Source organism: Castor canadensis, chromosome 16 (assembly GCF_047511655.1).
Source record: "Castor canadensis chromosome 16, mCasCan1.hap1v2, whole genome shotgun sequence".
Classification (NCBI taxonomy): domain Eukaryota; kingdom Metazoa; phylum Chordata; class Mammalia; order Rodentia; family Castoridae; genus Castor; species Castor canadensis.
Genome location: NC_133401.1, coordinates 27872984 through 27894702, shown reverse-complemented (window position 1 = coordinate 27894702; position 21719 = coordinate 27872984). Strand labels below are relative to the sequence as shown.

The window sequence follows — 21719 nt, the reverse complement described above, 5'->3', positions numbered from 1 at the left end:
TAAAGCTGCATCAGGCTCTGCTAGGAGGGGACAAACCAACCAGGCCTTTTTAGGAATGTGTGTCAGTATTTTAAGGGTGTGGGTTTCATCTCTAAATCTAGGAGTTGCATTTCTCTGGGGTTCTTGGGAAGAGTTGAACAAAGGTGCGTGTGCTGGTTCAGTGACAGTGGGAGGTGGATGCGAGTGGACTCACTGTGCCCTGTGCCAGCTGAGCGAGCGCCTCATGATTGGAGTGGTGGGATCCTGGCCTGAGTTTTTTAAGTTCCAAAGGTGATTCTTTTTGCCCATATTTAGAATTTTAACAACACACTGTAGATCTGTCTGATTCACATGGTCTTGCTGCATCAGTGCACATGGTCAGCATTCTTTTGTTTTTTTTTTTTTTTAATTTGCCGTTCTGAGTTTTGAACTCAGGGCCTACACCTTGAGTCACTCCACCTGCCCTGTTTCATGATGGGTTTTTTTTGAGATAGGGTCTTGTGAATTATTTGCCTGAGCTGGCTCTGAACTGCAATCCTCCCGATCTCTGCCTCCTGAGTAGCTGGGGTTATAGGTGTGAGCAACTGGTGTCTGGCTCTGTTGGGTATTTTCCAGGTGGGCAGTTCCTGGCTGGGACCTGCTTCTTCACTGGCACTGTGCTTTGTCACCAAAGACAAGAAAGAGCACAGTAGCCACAAACCAAATATACCCTGATATGAGTAAGCAAATGGTTTCCCTTGCATTTCTTGTTGATTCTTAGCTGGAGACCTACACAGTAAGATGGCTGAACTGGGTGTGTCCTGTTCTCACTTTTCCCTGGCTTGTTTTGTGCATGGTGGCTATGAACCCTGCACCAGTACAACCAGAACCATTGTTTTGAGGGGAGACATGGAGTTGTCTTTAAAACTCTTACATAGGTTATGGTTTTAAATCCTTGAAAGCACTCATCAAAGGTAGATTCTGTTTCCTTGATGTTACTAACGAGATGTAATTTGGAAGTGTTGCTCTAGAGTGTCCCGCAGACAGGTGCTGGAGTAGGATTCAGACCTGTCCTGCCACAGCTTCCTGCACTGCAGGCTCCCTCTGTCCTGTCCTCTGGGCACATGAAGGAGGCTACTTTGATGTTGGAGGGTAGAGATAAAGATACTTCCCTTGAGAACAGATCGCTGGGAATATGAGACAGGTGATTTATTAATCCAACTCTCACCAGTGACCAGAGAGCACTGTGAGTATTGAGTCTAGGGATACAATCATGTTTTAGAGAGTAGACAAATTTGAGTAATGAGGGTTGCTATGTGTTGAGTGAGTGAAGGAAGAGGACGTGGACTCATCCTTTGCTGCCCTCACCCCATGGCTGTCTCACCACACCTCTGCCTTCTCTCCTAGTGCACCATTTGACAAGACGGCCAACATCACCTTCTCCCTCAATGCTGATGATGAGAATGTGAGTGCTGCCCATCCATGTTGTGGCTGGTGGGGTGCATGAGTGGGCTGCAGCATCACAGCCCATCTTCCTGCCTTGCTCCCACAGCCCAATGCCAACCTGCTCGAGATATGCTATAAGGATCGCATCCAGCAGTTTGATGATGATGAGGAAGATGAGGAGGAGGAGGGCCAGGGCTCAGCGGAGTCAGATGGAGAATACGGTGCTTGGCAGGGTAGCCAGCCAGTGAGGGCAGTCCGCACAGGCCAGCCCCCTGGTGTCCGGTGAGTCCCCCTCTTTGTGCTCCCACTGCTTAGGGAGCTGCAGGACTCTTCCGATGTGTTGGACTTGTGAAAATTGGGAAGGGATATCAGTATATTAGTTGGGGCCCTTTCATTGTGATTGATAAAAACCCAATTCAGATACAAAAGGAAAAAGAGCCTGGGAAACCACTTGCGGTCCTGGGTGAGCTCTCAGACACCTTTTCCAGTAAAGGGGGAAGATGGGACATGTTACATCCCTTACAGATTAGGTTGTGGTCAGTTTTGTACTGCAGTCACTGTGACCAAACGGATTTGTGTCGTGTACTTCTGCCAGCTCCTGAGCTACTCTGAACCTTTGCTCTATGACTTGAAGATAAGAGTGTTGTGTTTTGAAAATGAGGATGTTGTGTTAATGTTATAGTTGACTTGTAACATGCATACAGATAAGTGTACAAACCCTACATGCACAGCCAAATGGAAAACCTTTTGTCAGCACCTAGATCTAGGAGCCAGCCCCTCCCAGTTCCCTCTGCTGGCTGTTGTCCTCCCTCCCAAGGGTATTACTGTCCGGACATTTTGCTCCATAGATCAGCTTTGCCTCTTGTTCCCCTTCACATCATCGTACAGTACAGATTGAGCATTCTTTATCTGAAATGCTTGGGACCACAGGTGGTGTGGGTTTTGGAGCATTTATGATTTTGTATTTTCAGGTAAAGGTTGCTCACTGATGCTTCCTTTGTCCAGGGATTCACTCATGAGATCCACCCATCTGGTTGGTGTGTCTGGGCTTCGCTTCTGTAGCCATGTGGAGGGCTGCCATAGAGGGAACTAGCTGAGTTGATTTACTGGTTCTACAGTAAACAAACGTCTAGACAGATTCTTGTTCTCCATCATAAGTAGGCTGCTGCAGACATCTTCTTAGGTGTCATTGCCAAATCCAACATGATGATTTACTCCTGTTTTCTTGTATTTTGTATGGCCAGCTCTTACAATGAGTTTTTAAATCCATTTTGAATTAATTTTTGTATATGGTGTGAGTGAGGGTCCTACTTCATTCTTTTGCCTGTGACTGATTTTCCCAACACCAGTTGCTGAAGTGGCTCTTCTTTCTCCATTGAACATTTTTGGTACACTTGTAAGATACCTTTGAGCATGTGTTTGAAGGCTTATTTCTGTCCTCTATTCTGTTCTATCAGTCTGCATGCCTGCCTGTTTACCAAGACACATTGTCTTCATTGCTTTTTCTGTGTAGTAAGTTTTGAAATGGGAACTATGACTCTTACAACTTTATTCATTTTCAAGATTGTTTTGACTATTTGGAATCCTTGAGTTTTAGGGTCAGCTTGTCAGTTTCAAAAAAGAAGCCACCCTAGAGTTCTGGGGATTTCATGCACTTTGAGGACAATTTAGGTAGATAGCCATTCTAACAGTATTGCATCTTCAGATCTGCCAACAAGTGTTGGAGGGTGTTTGTTTATTTAGGTCTTTAGTTTCTTTCAGCAATGTCTTATAGTTTTTAGTTTGTGGCATAGGTTCTTTTGTTGAATTTATTCCTAAGTACTTTACTCTTTTTGATGCTATCATAAGTGAAGTTTTCTTGAAATCATTTTGGAATTGTGTGTTGTAAAGTTTCTGTATATTGATCTTGTCTCCAGCAACTCATTTATTCTGATAGTTTTAGTGGACTCAGGATTTTCTACATAGAAGATCATGTCTCTGTTGAAGAGAGTTTTACATTTTTCTTTGTAGTCTAGGTGCCTTTTCTTTCCTTTTTTGCTAAGTTCCCTGACGAGAGCCTGAAGCACGGTGTTGAACTGAAGTGCCAAGAGTAGCCATCCTTGTTTTGTTCCTGATTTGGGAGAACATTGACTGTCCGTCAGTCAGTCTGCTATTGCCCATAGGTTTGTAGATGCCTCTTATCAGGTTGAGGGAGTTCTTTCCACCTTCAATTGTTGGATTTGCATTTTAACTGTATACAGATGTGTGTGTTTCCAGTTAAAATTGTCAATAACATGTTGAACCAACAAGTAGTTGACATTTTAGAATTGTCCAGTCAGGGGCTAGAGGCATGGCTCAAGTGGTAGAGCTCCTGCCTGGGCAAGTGTAAGGCCCTGAGTTAATCCCCAGTACCACCAAAAAAAAAACTCAGAAAGAAATAGTGCAGTCAGATATTTGTGTGGATTCTACATCTGCAGATTTAACCAACTGTGGATTGAAAATATTCTGGAAAAAGTTCCTTATGTACTAAACATGTACAGACTTTTTTTGCTTGTGATCATTCCCTAGTACAAAAACTATTTGAATTTACATGGTATTAGCAATTATAAGTAATCTAAAGATGATTTAAAATTAATGAAGGGACGTGCAGAGGTTATGTGCAATTGTGACACCATTTTATTGTATTTTTCTCTTATTATATATATCGCTTTTACATTTACTTACATGTGTATACATTGTTTGTACCCCCTTTCACCTGACCCCCGCTTCCAGGCAGAACCTGTTCCACACAGTTCTTTGATTTTGTTAAAGAGAAAACATAAGAGATAATAAGAAAGACGTATCTTTTTGCTAGTTTGGAATAAAGATAGCTATACAGAGAGAGTCCTAGTGTTTCTTCCATGCGCTTGTGTGTTGCAACCCACATTGGTTCATCTCTACCAGATCTCTTTACTACTTCCTGGTCCTCTTCCCATAGTGACCTCTGCCAATTTTAGATTACTTTATTTGCTCCTCAACAGGGAGCACATCAACCACATTAAAGTTTTAGGTTTCCTTTCTTTTCCCTATCTCTCCCATGCATGTACCCTTAGTGAGTGACCCATGTCCAGTAATATTACTGCATTTGTTTTGGGTCTGTAATCCTCATATGAGGGAGAACATGCGATTTTTGGCCTTCAGAGCCTGGCTAACTTCGCTTAAGATGATATTCTCCAGTTCCATCCATTCACTTGCGAATGACAAAATTTCATTCTTTGTGGCTGAGTAAAATTCTGTTGTATATAAATACCACATTTTCTTGATCCATTCATCAGTAGTGGGGCATCTTGGCTGTTTCCATAGCTTGGCTATTGTGAATAGTGCTGCAATAAACATGGGTGTGCAGGTACTTTTGTAATAACTTATGTTGCATTCCTTCAGGTATATCCCTAGGAGTGGTATTGCTGGATCATGGCAGACTGTGTTGGGTTTTTTAAGGCGCTTTCATAATGTTTTCCAAAGTGGTTGTACTAGCTTACATTACCACCAGCAGTGTATGAGGGTTCCTTCTTCCCTATATCCTCACCAGCATTTACTGGTGATGGTCTTGATGATAGCCATTCTAACAGGAGTGAGGTGTGGAATCTTGGTGTGTGTTTTTTGTTTTTTTTTTTTTTATTCATTTATTCATATGTGCATACATTGTTTGGGCCATTTCTCCCCTCTGCCCCTCCTCCTGTTCCCTCTCCCCTCTTAGTGTAGTTTTGATTTGCATTTCTTTTATGTCCAGGGATGGTGAGCACTTTTTCTTGTATTTTTTTGGCCATTTGGGTATCTTCCTTAGAAAAAGTTCTGTTTAGTTCAGTTGACCACTTCTTTATTGGTTCATTGATTTTGGGGGAGTTTAGCTTTTTGAGCTTTCTGTATATTCTGGTTATCAGTCCTTTGTCTGATGTATAGCTAGCAAATATTTTCTCCCACTCTGTGGGTGGTCTAGAATTTAGAAACCATTTTTTGTGTTGTGCAGAAGCTTTTTAATTTCATGTAGTCCCATTTGTCCATCCTTTCTCTTAGTTGCTGGCCTGCTGGAGTTGAACTGAGGAAGTCCTCACCTATACCTACTGTTTCCAGGGTATTCCCTGCTTTTTCCTGTACAAACTGTAAGGTTTCGTGTGTGATATTAAGGGTTCTTAATCCACTTTGAGTTGATACTAGTACAGGGTGACAGTCACAGATCTAGTTTCAGTTTTCTGCAGGCATATAGCCACTTTTCCCAGCACAATTTGTTGAAGAGACTGTCTTTTCTCCATTGTATGTTTTTAGCACCTTTGTCAAAAATAAGGTGGGTATAACTGTGTGGATTCATATCTGGGTCCTCTGTTCTGTTCCTCTGGTCTTCGTATCTGTTTTTGTGCCAGTACCAGGCTGTTTTTTATTGTTGTGGCTCTGTAGTATAGTTTGAAGTCGGGTGTTGTGATACCTCCAACATTGCTCTTTTTGCTCAGTATTGCCTTGGCAATTTGTGGTCTTTTGTGTTTCCAAATTAACTTTAGGGTAGATATTTCAATCTCTGTGATGAATGTCAGTGGGATTTTGATGGGAATTGCATTGAACATGTAGATTGCTTTTGGTAGTATAGCCCTTTTTATGATGTTGATTCTGCCAATCCATGAGCATGGAAGATCTTTCCATCTTCTGGAGTCTTCCTTGATCTCTTTCTTCAGTGGTTTGTAGTTTTCCTTGTAGAGGTCATTTACATCCTTCGCTAAGTTTATTCCTAAGTATTTGATTTTTTTTTTTTTTGAGGCTATTGTAAATGGAATTGTTCTCCTATATTCTTTCTCAGTTTGTTCATTGTTGGTGTATAGAAAGGTTACTGATTTTTATAAGTTGATTTTGTATCCTGCTACATTGCTGAAGCTGTTTATGGTGTCTAGAAGTTTTTGGGTGGAGTTTTTTGGGTCTTTGAGGTATAGGATCATGTCATCTGCAAATAGGGATACTTTGACAGTTTCTTTACCTATTTGTATTCCTTTTATTTCTTCTTCTTGCCTTATTGCTCTGGCTAGGAATTTCAGGACTATGTTGAATAGGAGTGGGGAGAATGGGCACCGTTTTCTTGTTCCTAAGTTTAGGGGGAATGGTTTCAGTTCTTCCTCATTAAGTATGATGTTGGCTATAAGTTTGTCGTATGTCGCCTTTATACTATTTGAGGTTCATCTAATCCCAGTTTTCTTAGAGATTTTATCATGAAGTGGTGTTGAATATTACCAAAGGCTTTTTCTGCATCTATTGAGATGATCATGTCATTTTTGTCTTTTCTTAATGTGCTGTATTATATTTATGGATTTGTGTATGTTGAACCATCCCTGCATCTCTGGGATGAAGTTGACTTGGTTGTGGTGACTGATCTTTCTGATATGTTGTTGGATTCGGTTTGTCATTATTTTATTGAGGATTTGCATCGATGTTCAGTAAGGAGATTGGCCTGTAGTTCTCTTTTTTGGATGTATGAAGCCATTTTATATAAGGAACTTGACCGTCCTTGGATTTTGGTGTTCATTCCCCCACGGATACCCAGGGATGACTGTTGTTGGCTTAATCCTTCCCCAGTTGATGGAAAGTAGGTTGTTGGGATTTTCCTTGTGGTCATGAGTTGTCTGTCAGTCAACATTCAAGCTGTTTTGGAGCAACTGGGTGGCCTGATGTTCTTAGGGTTAAGAGTACAGCAGGGACAAAAGTCCAGCCGTCTTGCTTTTCTGGAGTTTCTAATTGGAGGAAGAGTGTGTTCAGAACATGGATGAGGAGGTGGAAAGCCTGGAGTGGTAGATGACGCTGCTGGTAGTCACAGGTGACTTGAGAGTTGGTGGCGTTGTCTGTCGTCGTGGCTGAGTTTTGACATTACCTGAGGGCCCCTCCAGCCCTGGAGGACATGGTGGAGATGCCGTCTCTGTTCTTGTGCTCAGTTCACTCAGGTTCCTACCATATGACCCAGGACTCACCTTCCCCACTGGCCTCTCCCAGTATCCTCATACTCTTAAGCACCCAGGATCTTCCCCAAGTTCTCCCTGTCCTCTTTTAACATCATCTGTCTGCCCTATGGCTCTTGGCTGCAGTGGGATGGGAGTTGGTCAGTAACCTTTCCCTGCATGGCCACCTAATGAAGTGGTGTCTGGGGCAGGAGTGCAGGCAGCACGGACAGCGAGGATGATGAGGAGGACGAGGAAGAAGATGATGAAGAGGAAGGGGATGGCCGGGCAGCCAGTGTGGGGGCTGGCCTTCCCTTCTGCTCCAGCCCCAGCCCTCAGCCTCCTGGTAAGTGTAGGGTGGCTTATGGTCAGGGACACATGGGTAATTTGCTATCATGAGCTCACCCTCTTGTCCCTGCTTCCCCACCTCTGCCCCAGGCCCAAACTGGAGAGCCGACTTCAACACAGTGCCTATGGACAACCCGATGGGTCCTCGAGTCTCCAAGGAGGAGAAGCTGCAATCTGGGCCTGCAGCCCCGACTAGGCCCCTCAACACACCCCCTGACCAGACCCCGGTCAGCCCTCCAGCCCACAATGCCCTGCAGCTCAGGTGGGGACTTACAGGCAGATGGGCATGTCTCAGATATCTGGACAAGGAGGCAGTCCAGAGTCGTGGTCCTGTCTCAGGCTCAGGTGCTAACCCCAGTCATGCTTTTGGGTTTTTCTCTCGCCTCCCAGGTCTCAGGATGCCACTTCCCCCTCAGCACCTCAGGAAGCCACAGATAGCAGCAAATTAGCAGAGTCCTTGGGTGAGGCCCTCCCCCACCAAGGGCCTGAGTACTGTCTCAGGCTGTTTACAGCCTGGCCAGGTGTGAGCTTGCAGGGAGGTGGCAACTGAAATATGGTCTGTCTCCTTCCTCCATAGCCCCCTGCCAGGCCTTGGTTAGTGTCGAGAACCTCCAGGCCACCTTGCATGGGATGCGCTCCGCCCCCAGCTCCTTGGACAGGTGACCAGTGGGTCCCATCTGGGTACTTGGGGGTGAGGGGCAAGCCAAGCCTCCCTGCTGAGGTGGGCTCTGGGCTATTTTGTCCAAGAGCTGCCTTATGCCTGTGGGTTGTTTGTTTAGTGAATACATGTGTGGGGTCAGAGTTCACACAGTGGTCCTTGTAGCCCCAGAGTTAGGAAAGGTTTCCAGGAGCGTGAGAGGAATCAGAAGGAGTTGGGTGCACAGTGGCTGCAAGGGGACAGCCCCTGGGGTGCGTGGCCCCACCGCACTCTGCCATCTGCATCCTCATAGGTATCTGTATGGTTTCTGAGCACCTACTCGGTGCCTGTCCCACTCTCACCGGAGGCTCCTTCAGGCAGGCTGGGCTGTGAGAATATCTGCAGGTAATAGGTGAGGAGTTAACAGCCTCACTGGTCTTGCCCACAGTGCAACCAGAGACCCCGCTACCTCTGTCCCAGCCTCCGGGGCCCAGCAGCCCCCCCAGACTATGGAGGGGCAAAAGAGCCCAGAGCCCTTGGGGCTTCCCGAAAGCCAGAGGTGAGCAGTGAGGCAGTCTCCCTAGAATGGGTGGGGTGGTGGTGGGTGAGATGGGACAGAAGTGACTGTTGGTCCCCTCTCTCCCCCTGACAGTGCCCAGGCCAGTGAGTCTGCTCCAATGCCCAATGGCTCTGCTCCAGGAGGTCCTGTCTTCCCGGGCTCCCAGTGAGTGTGGCTACAGACTGGGGTGGTGGGGGTGGTGTGTGAAATGGGACTGCTAGACTCTCACAGTTGTTTCCCTCTTTTCCTAGGTAGCTGCCTGGGGGCAGCAGTGGCTAAATCCTCTGTCCTCCCCATGGACCCCCGGGTGAGGCAGGTTGGGTCCTTGATTGCCCCCTGCTCCCCTCACCCTGTCCCCACATTGTCTCCTCTGGACTGCCAGGAGGCTGGTGCCAGGGAGACAGGCCCCATTCACCCACCCCATTTGCACTGAGAAGAGAAATTACGGAGCTTTGCCTCCTAGAATAAAGATAGAGAGTCACATAGAGAGAAAGGAGAGAGAACCGTATATTATATATTATATATATATTGAGGGAGAAGAGTGAGAAAGGAAGCAAGGATGCTGTACTGGGCCAATGACTCCGAAGCACAATCTCCCTGGCTGTCCCAGTGGGGATTGGCACTGGAGGTCTCGAGGCTACTGCCTGTGTACCCATCCCATGCTCCATGCTCTGGTGCAGACGCCCACGCCTGGCCTTTCAGCTCAGGTCCACCTTGGGGGGCAGCTGGTGAGGGCGTCAGGGCTCAAGTGAGGCCGTGCCTTTGCCCACATCCTGCACTTTGACCCAGGCACCTGGCCCTGGGGGAGCGGGGCCTCCCTGGCAACATCCCCAGGCCTTGAATTGGGTTGGCTGGGCCCCCTGTGCCCTAAGGGCCTGGGGTCCCAGCCCTGCTGCCAAGTGGCCTTGTCCCAGCTCCCTCCCCCAGGCTGGCTGAGTGTGTGTGTGTTCGTCTGAGCTTCTATTTCATATTGCAAATATAAATAAAGGAAGACAGTTTACGATCCTGGTGGTGAGATGTTGAGTTCTGGGACTGGGGTTGGAGTGAGTCCCAGGAGAGGCTGTGACCTTTGTTGGACAACACTCTAGGGATGGGGTTGGAGGGAGGGTGATATGTTGAAAAGAAGCATGGATCTGAGAAGGAAGGGACCCTTCTGTCCCTGGTGTGCATTCCCTCAGGTGCCTGTTCTTCACAGGCAGGCTCCCAGCCTGACCTGCTTGACCTCCACAACCTTGACCTGCTGGGAAATCTGGGGGCCTGGGGGCTTCAGAGGGCAGGGAGAAGGAGGGAAGCTGCCTTGTGCCTGAGTGTAGGTGTCATAATGGCCTGGTGGTGAGGTCAGGGGAAGGTCAGGGAAGAATCAGTATACCACTATCATTGAGGGAAACCTGTTCCTGGTGACATCCAGGCCTGTAGGCTGGATGTAATTCAATTTTCATTCAGCCAGCGTGTGTGGTGGGGCACCCCTCAGCAGGGAGAAGCAGGAGTCCCTGTTCTCACCTCCAGGCTAGTCCTGGGGATGGGCACCTCCCCAGCTTCTCTACTCTATGGAACCTTGCATTGTCTCTTCTGATTGGCTGGCCAAAGGATAATGGGAGGAGCAGTTGTAGACCTCCTGACTGCTAGCAGACAAAAGGAGGTGGCCAGGTCCCTTGCTGGGAAGGGGCTGTGGGGGGTGGAGGGATCCTTGAGTCCCCATGGGCACCTTATCAGCAGGTGCCAGACAAGGCCACCACCCTGGTGGGGGCAGCATCTCCCTAAACCCTGTTATCAGTCCCAGAGTCCACAGGACACTCTTTGGGTTAACGTGTAACAAGGCCTCCCCTCTGCTCCTTGAAGCCACCAGTTCTCAGATATAGGCCACTCTGCATGTCATAGGCCAACATGGATCCTAGGAAAGAGGAGCTGACCCTGAAGACACTCTTAGTCCAAGTGAGAGCCTGCAGAGGTAGGGGGTGGGCTGGGAAGTTAATTAGGGTCGCCCTATCCCCCACCCTGTGCCCCTCCTAGGAGACCGCGTCCTGGGGGACTGAGTTCTTGGTCCTTGCGGGCAGGAGGCCTGGGTGACCAGGTCACCAGGGAGGCAGAAGATCCTGATCCCTGAGTAGGTTCAGCCTGGACAGCTCAGGTCTGGGGGTGAGGTGGGGCAGGATAGAAGCTGGGAGAACTTTTTGTTTTTGAGACAGGCTAGCCTCAAACTCACGATCCTCCTGCCCCAGTCTTCCAAGTGCTAGGATTATAGCCATGCTTCACCATGTCCACAGAGAGACCTGGCACTGGCCAGGTCTGACCCCCAAAAGGGCTGGAGGCTGGACTGAGTGCAGAAGACTTAGCAGCTCACTCTCCCCTGCCCAAAGCACCAACAGGTCCTCAGGTGGCTGAGCCCCTTCATTCTCACCTGCTCCATCTACTTCCTCGTCTGGATTCCAGAGGACCAGCCATCTTTTCTCAGCGCCTTAGTCAAGTGCTTGCCTGTGCTCTGCCTGGCTGTATTCCTGTGGGCTGTGGCTCCTGGCAGGGCCTACACCTGGCTCCTCCAGGGAGCCCTTGTGTGCTCAGCTGTGGGGGATGCCTGCCTCATCTGGCCTGAGACCTTCCTCCACGGTGAGCAGGGACCTCATGGAGGAGCCTGAGTTGACACTGGGACGTGAGCCTGGGATGCAGTTGGGTCCCCTTGAGCTCTTGTGCTGAGCCAAGCTGTGATCAGAGACACCAGGAGGCAGTGGTGACCAGCAGCTCATGGCCCAGGCAGGGCTGGGATCAGGCAGTATTTGTTTGGAAGGCAGGGAGTAGCATGGAGGAAAATGAGAGTGTCAGTGATAGAGGAAGGCCTTGCCAAGGAAGTGGTGATTAGGGAAGGTCTTGAAGGAGGTGCTGTGTGTATGGGGGTCAGAAGGATGGGCAAAGACCCTGGGGTGGCAGCATATGAGAGCCTTTGTCCACACAGGTCAGGGTGGCTAGAGTAGAGTGGTTGGCAGATCAAGAGTGTGGGGCCTCACAGAACAAGATGGGGAGTTGACAGATACTTCAGCGGAGCAAGCATTTTAAGATCATTCCCACTGCTTCTAGAGCAGGTGGAGCATCTGAGGGTGGGAGAATTAGGAAACCATCCATGATCCAGCTTTGCAATCTGGGCAGGTGATATGGTGGTGGCATGGCAAAGGTGGGAGCTGGTGCTTGGGGATTTCTTTCCTTCACCTGGCAGTGGTCAAGGCACCAGAGAGAAGCAGATGACTTGGGCAGTTCCAAGGATGGCTCTTACCTATCAGTTGCCCCACCTCTCTCTCCTCAGGCACGGCTGCCTTTGCTGCCGCCCACGTCCTCTACTTCTGGGCCTTCGGCCTCTCTCCCCTGAAGTTGGGCTTGCTGTTGTTCACCATCGTGGTCTCTGTTGCGTACTACAGCCTCCTCCTGCTACACCTGGAGCCAAACATGGTTCAACCTGTAGGCGCCTACAGCTTGGTCCTGACCACCATGCTGTGGCGTGGCATGGCCCAGGGTGGGAGCGCCAGCTGGGGTGCTCTGCTCTTTGCATTCTCTGATGGTGTGCTAGCCTGGGACAACTTTGCTCAGCCCCTGCTTTATGCCCGCCTGCTGACCATGACCACCTACTATGCAGCCCAGGTCCTTATTGCCCTGTCAGCCCTGAGGAGCCCAGGGCTCAAGATGCACTGATGAGGGCCCAAACAGGTGAGTGTCCACTCCCCTCCCACAAGGACTTGGGCCTCCAAAACTGGGCCACCCGAGACACCCACAACAGCAGAGCTTCTGGATGCTCATGACATTCGTGTACATTTGACAATTCCAAATCCATGATTGGATTCCAGCTACCTTCCCTGGTTCTGATCCTGGATTCCAGGCTTCTCAACCTGACCCATATCCTGTCCTCCCCACCATGCCTGCGTCCTGTTCCTAGTCAGCCTTCCCCATCCGACTGCCCCTTCCCACTGCTCTGAATATGTTTTTTCATTGCCTGAGTAAAGTGGGCATTGAAATGTCAGTGTTACCATTATTTTGGGAAGGATGACAGGGAGGAATGATCACAGTTCATAGCACACATCTGTATTTTTGTTTTGTTTTTGAGACAGGGTCTTGCCATGTAGCCCAGGCTGCCCTCGAGCTTGCAATCTTCCTGCCTCTGCTTCTCAAACAAATATCTTGATTGGACCCCATAAACCAGGCTTGGTGCCCAAGCAAGTTCTCTGGTGGGGATGGGGTTGTTCTCCCCTTGTTACAGGTGAAGGCTGTACAAACTGAGGCCAGGAAAGACGTCTTTTTAGGGAACACAACCTACTATAGTCAGTAGTATCAGAGGAGGAGATGAGGGAACTTGGTGAGGAAGGGATAAATAACAAGGGAGTGGCAATAGAAAAGGAAGAACCCAGGTACGGCCCTCAGCAGTATGACTTTGGCAAGCCACTGACCCTCTTTGGGCCTCAGGTTCTGCATCTGAGGACATGATGGTGTCATAGCTGCTCCCCAAGACCTGACTGGACTTCCTGTCTATGATATGTGCTTATAAGGGACTCTGACAGCAGAAGGGAGACTTGTATATTCATGACAGATGTTTAGGAACTCTTAGTAGAGAGGAGAAAGGAGAGATTTTTGTCATTATAGCACATACCTGAGAATCAATTTAGAGAAAGGTTATTTTGGCTTACAGCTTTGGAGGTTCTAGTCTGTGATTGGTTGGCCTTGTTGCTTTTGTGTGTGTGTGTGGTACTGGGGTTTGAACTCAGTGCCTACATCTTGAGCCACTTCACCAGCCCCTTTTTTTATGATGGTTGTTTTTTGAGGTAGGGTCTCGTGACCTATTTGCCAGGGCTGGCTTTGATCTCTGATCCTCCTGATCTCTGCCTCCCTAGTAGCTAGGATTACAGATGTGAGCTATCCAGCGCCTGACTGGCCCTGTTGCTTTTAGGCCTATAGAGAAGCAACACATCATGGTGGGGGCCCATAGTGGAGGAAAACTGCTTACATGACTGGGAAGAAGGAAGAAAGATGGGTCCCACAATTCCCTTTGAGGACCAACCCCCAGTGACCTAAAGACCTCCCACTAAGCCCCACCTCCTAAAGGCTCCACCATATCCTAAGTAGCACCACCGAGGCCACCATGCCTTTAACACATGGGCTTTGGGGGACACTTAAGAACTGAGCTATAGCACCATACATGTGAAGTGGTATCTCAGTGTGTGTTTTTTTTTTTAATTTGGTTTTCTCTTAACAGTGTCCATCTCCATTCTTCATATTCAAAAGCAGCACTACTGACATCAGTTCCTCACGTGATTCGGTGGCCACTGACATCAAGGAGTAAAGCTGCAGAAAGCTGATTATTCTCCATTTGTGTGTGTGTGTTTGTGTGATAAAATGCACATGATACACAATTTACCAGCTTAGCCGTTTTCAAGTGTACAGTCCAGTGGTATTAACATGCCTGCAGAACATTGAACCACCACCCCCATCCATCTCCAGAACGCTCTTCATTTTGCAGAACTGAAACCATACTCATTAAACATCAACTCCCTATCCTCGCTCCTCCTCCTCTGTAAGCTTGACTATTTTAAGCATCTCATAGAAGAGGAATAATATCTAAAGACACATAGCATAGCGTCTTCAAGGTTCACTGTGCAGCGTGTATCAGAATTTCCTTCCTTTTTAAAGCTGAGCAGTACTCCTTTGTGTGTATATACCACAGGTGGCTCGTATATTAGTGGATTAATGGACACGTGGGTTCCTTCCACATTCTAGCTGTCATGAATAATGCTGTTATGACTGAACATGCAAATACCTTTTTGAGACCTTGTTTTGAGTTCTTTTGCCTATGTATTCAGAAGTGGGATTGCGTGTGGTAGTCAATTTTATTTATTTATTTATTTATTTTTGGTGGTATTGGGGTTTGAACTCAGGGCTTCATGCTTGCCAGGCAGGTGCTCTACCACTTGACCAATTCCACTTGCCCAATTTTTTGTTTGTTTGCATGCTGGGGACTGACACAGGGCCTTGCACATGCCAGGCAAGTGTTTTGTCACAGAGCTTACCCCAGCCCTTTTGTTCTTATTTTGTTTTTGAGACAGGGTCTTGCTATTATGCCCTGGCTGGCCTCAAACTCATGATCCTCTACCTCTACCTCCTGAGTAACTGGCATGACAGCTGTGCATTAAACATTAGCTTAACACTTTTTTTTTCAATATTTCTTTTATGGTATTGAAGATTGAACTTGGGGCGAATATTAGCACTCTAGCACTTGAGCTGTGCTCCCAGCCTTTTATTTTTGTTTTGTCAATTTTTAACACATTGAAGAACCCCTATACTATTCCACAGCAGTAGCACCATTTTACAGTCCCCCCAACAGTGCACAGGGGTTCTAATTTCTCCACACCTTCACCATAATTGTTATCTGTGGATCTTTATTTTTGGCAGTACTGGGGTTTGAACTCAGGGCCTTGTGCTTGTTAAGCAGGTGCTCCACAAGTTGAGCCATACCCCCAGCCCTGGGTTTATCTATAGTCATGGTAATGGTTGTGTGAGGCGGTGTCTCACTGCAGTTTTGAGCTCCATGTTTTCGATGGCTACCATGCTGAACAGCTCTGCATGTGCTCCTTGGCCATTTGTACAACTTCTCTGGAAAACTGTCCAGACCCTTTGCCCATGGTCCTGCCTCTTCCATCTTTGTTCCCACATTCTTTCTGACTAATCTGAAAATCTCACTCTTCATGAGTGGCCTGTGCTCTCCAGACTGCCTGCCTGAGAACTCCCTCAATCTCTTGACCTTACTACCTGACCTCTCCCTACCCGTACACCCGCCAAGTCTGGTCCCTTCCCCTTTCATTTGTGCAGTTGACTTCATGCTACCCCTTCCTTCCACCTCCCTGGTCTCACCCAGAGTTTTGCATCCTTACTTAAACCAGGAGTGATACTGAAAGTGCTTCTTCATCAGTCTGTAATGGCCCCTCGTTTTGTTCAGGCTGTTGTAACAAAATATCTTAGACTGGGTAACTTATAAACTACAGAAGTTTATTGTGAAGCAGGGAGCAATGACCCAAACATTGTATGCACATATGAATAAAAGAAAAAGTTTATTGCTCACAGGTCTGGAGGCTGGCAAATCCAAGTTCAAGGTATCAGTAGATTCAGTGTTGGTGAGAGCCTGTTCCTCACAGATGGTATCTTCTATGTGTCCTTCCATGGTGGAAGAGGCAAATGAACAAACAAGCTCCTTAGAAGGTCGCTCATTCCAGAGGACTCCATCCTCATGACTCCATCTTGGGGGTTAGGTTTTGACATGAGGAGGCACCAACATCCAAGGCACAACACATGGACACTTGACTGTCAAACTATTGCTTCTGTAGAGCTGAAGCAGAGATCTTGAGGACCCCATGCTAAAGGATGTTACTCCTGTAGTTGTCGGGAGTAGGGTTGTGTGGGGTCCTGGCTTATGCCACTCAGGGCAGTGTATTTAAAATTTTTTTTCTTTTGCAGTACTAGGGCTCGAACTCATGGCCTCATGCTTGCTAGGCATGCACTCTACCACTTGAACTACTCCACCAGCTATTTAAATGTTTTAATCAATGTTTTCTGTGTCTGGCTGATTCTGACAAAATTCCTACTCTTGCTTGATCCTCCCTCAGGGGTGGGGCACAGGGAGACTTGATGGCCTGTCCTAGAAAGTGGCTGGCACCATTGATGAAAACCTGAATGAGGATGATACGGCCATCCCAGCCCTGCCCTACCCCCGACAAACCTGCCACAGTGCCATCCCCTGCCTCACTAAGTGGCCCTGTGTTCTCATCACGAAGGCCTCTCTTGGGTGCAGGGTGCTTTGGCCATGAGTCAGCAGGATTCACTTAGGACTTGTACTGTGTTCTCCACTTCAGTCAGTGCTTGGCAAGTTTGTTGTGCTTTTCCATGAGGACCAACACCTGCTATCCTGGGACCTCAGTTCAGAACCATGTCAGCATCAAGGACAGTACCGGGAAGCCCTGGTTGTTAGGATCAAGTCTCAAAGTCTGGAAAGAAAAAGAGGTGGGGCAGGTTCCCTGCTGTAGCCTTGTGGTCACAGCTGCTTTCTTGTGGTCTACTGTGATCCCAGCTTCCAAGGGGGATGCCTGGAGTGTGCTGTGTATGGGGTGGAGGACTAGCGTCTGCACAGAAGGCACTGAGATTTTGATTTAGAGTGCAGCAGCTCCCAGGCATTCTCTGGGGCGTTCTGGCTTCAGCCTCTGCCCTCCTCACAGCTGTACATGTGCACCTTCCAGCATCCAAAGGCAGACTGCCACCAGGACACTCCTGCCCCCTGTCTTCCTTCCCAGAATCTACCTCACTTCTTGCTTCAGTTTGTGAGGAGGGGTGATAGCAGGGCCTGACTTCCACAGTAGGGTTCCGGTCATTTTCTGGGTATTTCAATTCTGGCTCCCCCCAGGCATGACCAGGAAGAGGGCAAGTGTGGCAGGTTTAGGTGAAGGAGTGAGCAGTGGGGTGTGTGTGCAAAGATCAGGCAGGAAGCAAATGGACTGGAAGACCTTGCAGGAAGGATTGGGTCTGACTCTTGAGATCAAAGGAGATCTAACCCCAGGTCAGAGTCCAGGGGACATGGTAGTTGCAGAGCTGGATCCCAACAGCAAACTTGGATAATCCAGTATGGCTTGGATCCAACTGTGGTACCAGGGACTGAACCCAGTGTCTTGTGCATGGGAGGCATGTGCTCTACCACCTGAGCCACATTCCCAGAACTTTTCTATATTTTGTTCTTGAGGTGGGGTCTTGCTAAATTTGTCTGAGCTGGCCTCAAACTCAATCTTTCCATCTCCACCTCCTCAATAGCTGGGATTACAGGTGTGCACCCCATGCCTGGCTGAAGTGATATTTCTTGAACCTTCATCAGTTTCCAGGTGTGGAATTGGCCTTGTGTCTCAGAGATGAATAGGAAAAGCTTGTCTCTTTCCTGAGGCACTCTGATAAAAGAAAGGACCAATAGGGTCTGGCAGAGTGGCTCAAGTGGCAGAGTATCTGCCTAGCAAGTGTAAGAACCTGAGTTCAAATTCTAGTACTGCCAAAACAAAGGAAAAATTGGCAAAGCCACAGACAATGCCAAGTATTACAATAGGATTTGCTTAGTGATGCTGTAAACACAGGAGTGAGTAGCTAACTGTATCTGGGGTCAACCAGGAGTAGATGGAGAAGTAGACAATGGCTGGTGGAGAAAGAAGTTGCCAAGCAGAGGAACAGCTTGTGCAAAGACCCTGGGGTTTGTAAGCACCTGATGCCTTGAGGAAAAAAAAAACAACAGGGACTTCAGTGTAGCCAGAGTAAAGTTAAGAAGAGAGGCTGGTGAGGTGGGCAGAGAGCAGAGCCACAAAATCAAATATGAAGGGAATGATTTCATTTATATGTCCAGTCGACAAATATTTACTGAGAAACTAGGAGGTTCCTGTGGGTGTCTATTCCAGGGAGAATACACTGCTACCTAAGTGTGAGGAGGGCCAGCATGATGACATAGGGGTTGATAAAATGATGTAGGTCCCAGAGACAAGGGAGACAGTCCCGGCATGTCCAGTTGGATGGAAGAAAACTTTTGGGGGTTAATCACTATAGAAGTAAAACACGTTTTCTAGGCCGGGTGCCGATGGCTCACGCCTATAATCTTATCTACTCAGGAGGCAGAGATTAGGAAGATTGACGTTTGAAGCCAGCCTGGGGAAATAGTTCTCAAGACCTTATTTAAAAAAAAAAAAAAAGAACCTTCACAAAAAAGGGCTGGTGGAGTGGCTCAAGGTGTAAGCCCTGGGCTCAAACCCCAGTCATGAAAAAAAAATAGTTTCTAGTTCCTTTGCTAAATAACAAGTTACAGGGTAGAGTCATTTGCAGAAGGATACCCCACATTGGTTACACCAGCTGCCATTGAAGGTATCACCCCCAAACAGTTTTCACTTCCATTCTCCAAGATCCATGGCATTCTGGGTACCATTCTGGGCACTGGTGGCTCACACCTGTAATCCTAGCTACTTGGGAGGCTTTGAGGTTTGAGGACAGCCCAGGGAATTTGTTCCTGAGATACCCCCCACCACCACCACCACTGCCATCTCCAAAATAACCAAAGCAAAATGAACTGGAGGTATGGCTCAAGTGGCAGACCACCTGCTTTGCAAGCACAAATTCCCAGAGTTCAAACCCTGGTCTTGTCAAGAAAAAAAGTCCATCAGCTCTTTCATGAGAAGAGGTTACAGACCCCCCCCCCAAAGCGCCTCCCCCAATTCTTCCAAGGTGCATGGTGACACTGATCTGTTATTTCCCTGGGTTTACTATTCAGGATGGGTGGAAAAGTCCTAGGGACCCCTAATTCTCCTTTCTACCATCACAGATCCCACATTATAGATCAGGAACCCATTTTATGAGTAAGTCTATTCCACCTTCATGCTGAGGAACTTGTGATCTAAGCCCAGGGTTTTTACAGCCCACAGCACCTGCTGGGGGTGTTCTGGTCAGTCTTCCATTCCTTACCTGAACCGCCCAAACCCCAGTAAAGCAGACTACCCAGTGCCATTTGCACCCATTCAAATAACTGAATAAGAGTCAGGGTCTAGCAATTTGACTTTCCCTTTCCCAAATGCCCTATCACCTGAAAACTGGCCTCCAGGAAAAACTGGCCGGGGTGGGGTGGGGATGTTAAAAGTCACAGATTCATATCAGTGAGTCTGTCCTGAAGGAAATGCATTGAGGTGGTTCTGAGTCAGAACTAACTCAGAGCTGGTGACTGGGTGGCTATCAGTGCTCCACACGTCTCCTTTACAGGCACCAAGCACTGACCCCAGCTCACAGATGCTCTGTTCCCAAGAGAATTGCTTTTTGAGTGTTTACTGCTTGAGCCACTCCTCCAGACCCCTTTGCTCTGGTTATTCTGGAGATGGGGGGGTCTCACAAACTATTTGCTTAGGCTGACCTCAAACTGTGATCCTCCCAATCTCAACCTCCTAAGTAGCTAGGATTACAGGCTTGAGCTACCAGCACCCCACTGAGAATTGCTGTTGACCAAACAGAAAGACATCCTGTCAGGGAGATTTTGGAACTCGTCCCTGAGGAATTCACAAAGATCATGGTGCAAAGATAAGACCCTTGTCCCTATGGTCTCCCGAGTGAGGTCATACCCTCACTCAGCAACTTCTTCTCCATCTCATACTACTCCCTCACACCCTTTCTCCTAGAAAGCTGGTCTGAGGCTCTGCTCCCAGGGAACATGAGCTGTGGCATTGTGGTGCCACCCTGTGGTGACTCATGGCTGGTCCTTGCTTGCCAGAGGTACAGAAAATTGTCATCATATACATGGGTATTCCATTATGCTCATTGGGTTGCTAAGAGGGGCTGAAAAGAACTTGAGGTGGAAGGGTTGTGCTAAGAGGGGCTTCCTTCAGTGACTCCATGGGGATTTCTGTTCTCAAAGAGGACAGGAATGACCTTACGTGTCTTCCTGGTGCACAGGCAGCCTGTTCCATGAGGCATTAAGAAGCCAGGGGGTGGAGGCAGCACTAGACAAGGTGGGGGAATCTTTTCTTTTGTTCTTATTTTGGGGGGAAGCACTAGTGTTTTGAATCCAGGTCCTTACTCTTGCTAGGCAAATGCCCCTTGATCCATATCTCCAGACCTAAGGTGGGTTATTTTTTTTCCTCTTATTTTGGATTTTTGAGACAGGGTCTCACTAATACTGGTCTTGAACTCAAAATCCTCCTGTCTCTATCTCTCTTTTTTTTGGAGGGGGGTTGTAAATGGAATTTATTAAAAGTTAGGGGAGGGAAATACAAAGGGAAAGTATGGTGAAGCCCAGGTGGAAGTTGGAAGTCGAGAGCATGTTTCTGCTCTTTAGGTGTTTTAAAACCTATGGTAACCTATGGGAAGGGGAGAACAAGGAGATTCCCACCCAGTAGTGACTGGGGAGGGGCATGGGTGGTTCTCAGCCAGGTGAGGGTGGTTCCTGAGCCAAAGCATGGTTAATCTAATTTTTTCTATGAGTCCCTAATTTAGCCTGCCTCAAATTTCCCCTGAGAGTTAAAATTCCAAAAAATTATTTTCTGGGTTTCCTGAGTGGGGGCGGCTGTCCATCTTCAGTATCTGCCTCGAGCTGACAAGGGGTAGCAGACCCTACCTACGAGGGGAAATTGTCTCTCCTACTTCTTTCCCTTGGGACTCATTTGGACACAAGGTGTCTGAATCATTGTCCATGACAATTAAGGTTTCTCATGGAGACCTGGGTTGTTCCTGGAGATCTCATTCATGACCCCTCTTGTCTCATGATTTGGGTCCTAAAGGCTTTCATTCTGGAAGAGAGAAATCTGGTACAGAAGGTGTGACCTGAACATTTGCAATGATAGCAGCATCAGGAGGGACCCTGCCATGTGCAGCAGGAAGGATAAAGAATCTAACTTTTCATTTGGAAAAGTGACAGAATCTTATGCTTACTTTGCCTCTAGGTGTTTATATCTGTAGCTATTTTTAACTCTTAGGTGACCCTCTATTTTGGACTGTCACTATGGTGGGCAGTTAAGGGCTGACTACATTCGGGGACAGGTGTCAGTAAACATCAGTGAGTCCGTTCTGTACAGAAAAGAGACTCACAGTGTCCCTAGGCAGAAGTTACATACCATTGAAAGTTATATTGCCTTTGTTTAAAAGAACTGCCTCCATGTCTTGAGTGCTGGGATTACAGGTGCGTGTCACCCACAACTGACAGAAGGTGGATTTTGGATAAGAAAACTTTTCATGTTTACATGTTGAAGAAGATCCAGAAGGGGGAGGGAAGGAAAGGAGGAAGGGAGGGATGGAGGAAGGAAGGAAGGAAGAACAGGCTCCAGTGGTT

At 47.7% G+C, this 21719-nt stretch overlaps 2 protein-coding genes across 4 annotated transcripts in view; both read left to right on the top strand.

Annotated features, from left to right (window-relative positions):
- The window catches only part of Ppp6r1 (protein phosphatase 6 regulatory subunit 1), a 28499-nt gene extending 18621 nt beyond the window's left edge, over positions 1 to 9878 (top strand). For 2 of the 3 annotated variants that reach the window (XM_074058282.1, XM_020179249.2), the window contains exons 16-24: positions 1366 to 1423; positions 1511 to 1686; positions 7544 to 7677; positions 7770 to 7941; positions 8070 to 8140; positions 8257 to 8338; positions 8765 to 8875; positions 8969 to 9040; positions 9127 to 9878. In XM_074058282.1, the coding sequence (XP_073914383.1) occupies positions 1366 to 1423; positions 1511 to 1686; positions 7544 to 7677; positions 7770 to 7941; positions 8070 to 8140; positions 8257 to 8338; positions 8765 to 8875; positions 8969 to 9040; positions 9127 to 9130 (880 nt within the window). In that variant the 3' untranslated portion in view covers positions 9131 to 9878. The remainder of the gene's footprint in view (positions 1 to 1365; positions 1424 to 1510; positions 1687 to 7543; positions 7678 to 7769; positions 7942 to 8069; positions 8141 to 8256; positions 8339 to 8764; positions 8876 to 8968; positions 9041 to 9126) is intronic. The other variant, XM_074058283.1, reaches the window with a different exon arrangement.
- Positions 9879 to 10032: 154 nt separating this feature from the next.
- Positions 10033 to 14671, top strand: Tmem86b (transmembrane protein 86B). The gene is made up of 4 exons (XM_020179251.2): positions 10033 to 10807; positions 11233 to 11479; positions 12168 to 12565; positions 14103 to 14671. The coding sequence occupies exons 1-3, from the start codon at positions 10760 to 10762 to the stop codon at positions 12548 to 12550; spliced, it is 678 nt and encodes a 225-aa protein (XP_020034840.1). The 5' UTR covers positions 10033 to 10759; the 3' UTR covers positions 12551 to 12565; positions 14103 to 14671.
- The last annotated feature ends 7048 nt before the right edge of the window (positions 14672 to 21719 follow it).

What these genes read in the sequence shown, in the direction of transcription:
- Tmem86b (XM_020179251.2), top strand. Translation starts at nt 10,760, where the DNA reads ATGGATCCTAGGAAAGAGGAGCTGACCCTGAAGACACTCTTAGTCCAA. An exon ending in TGAAGACACTCTTAGTCCAA is followed by an intron (nt 10,808 to 11,232) that starts GTGAGAGCCTGC and finishes CCCTGCCCAAAG; the next exon opens with CACCAACAGGTCCTCAGGTG. An exon ending in GCCTGAGACCTTCCTCCACG is followed by an intron (nt 11,480 to 12,167) that starts GTGAGCAGGGAC and finishes CTCTCTCCTCAG; the next exon opens with GCACGGCTGCCTTTGCTGCC.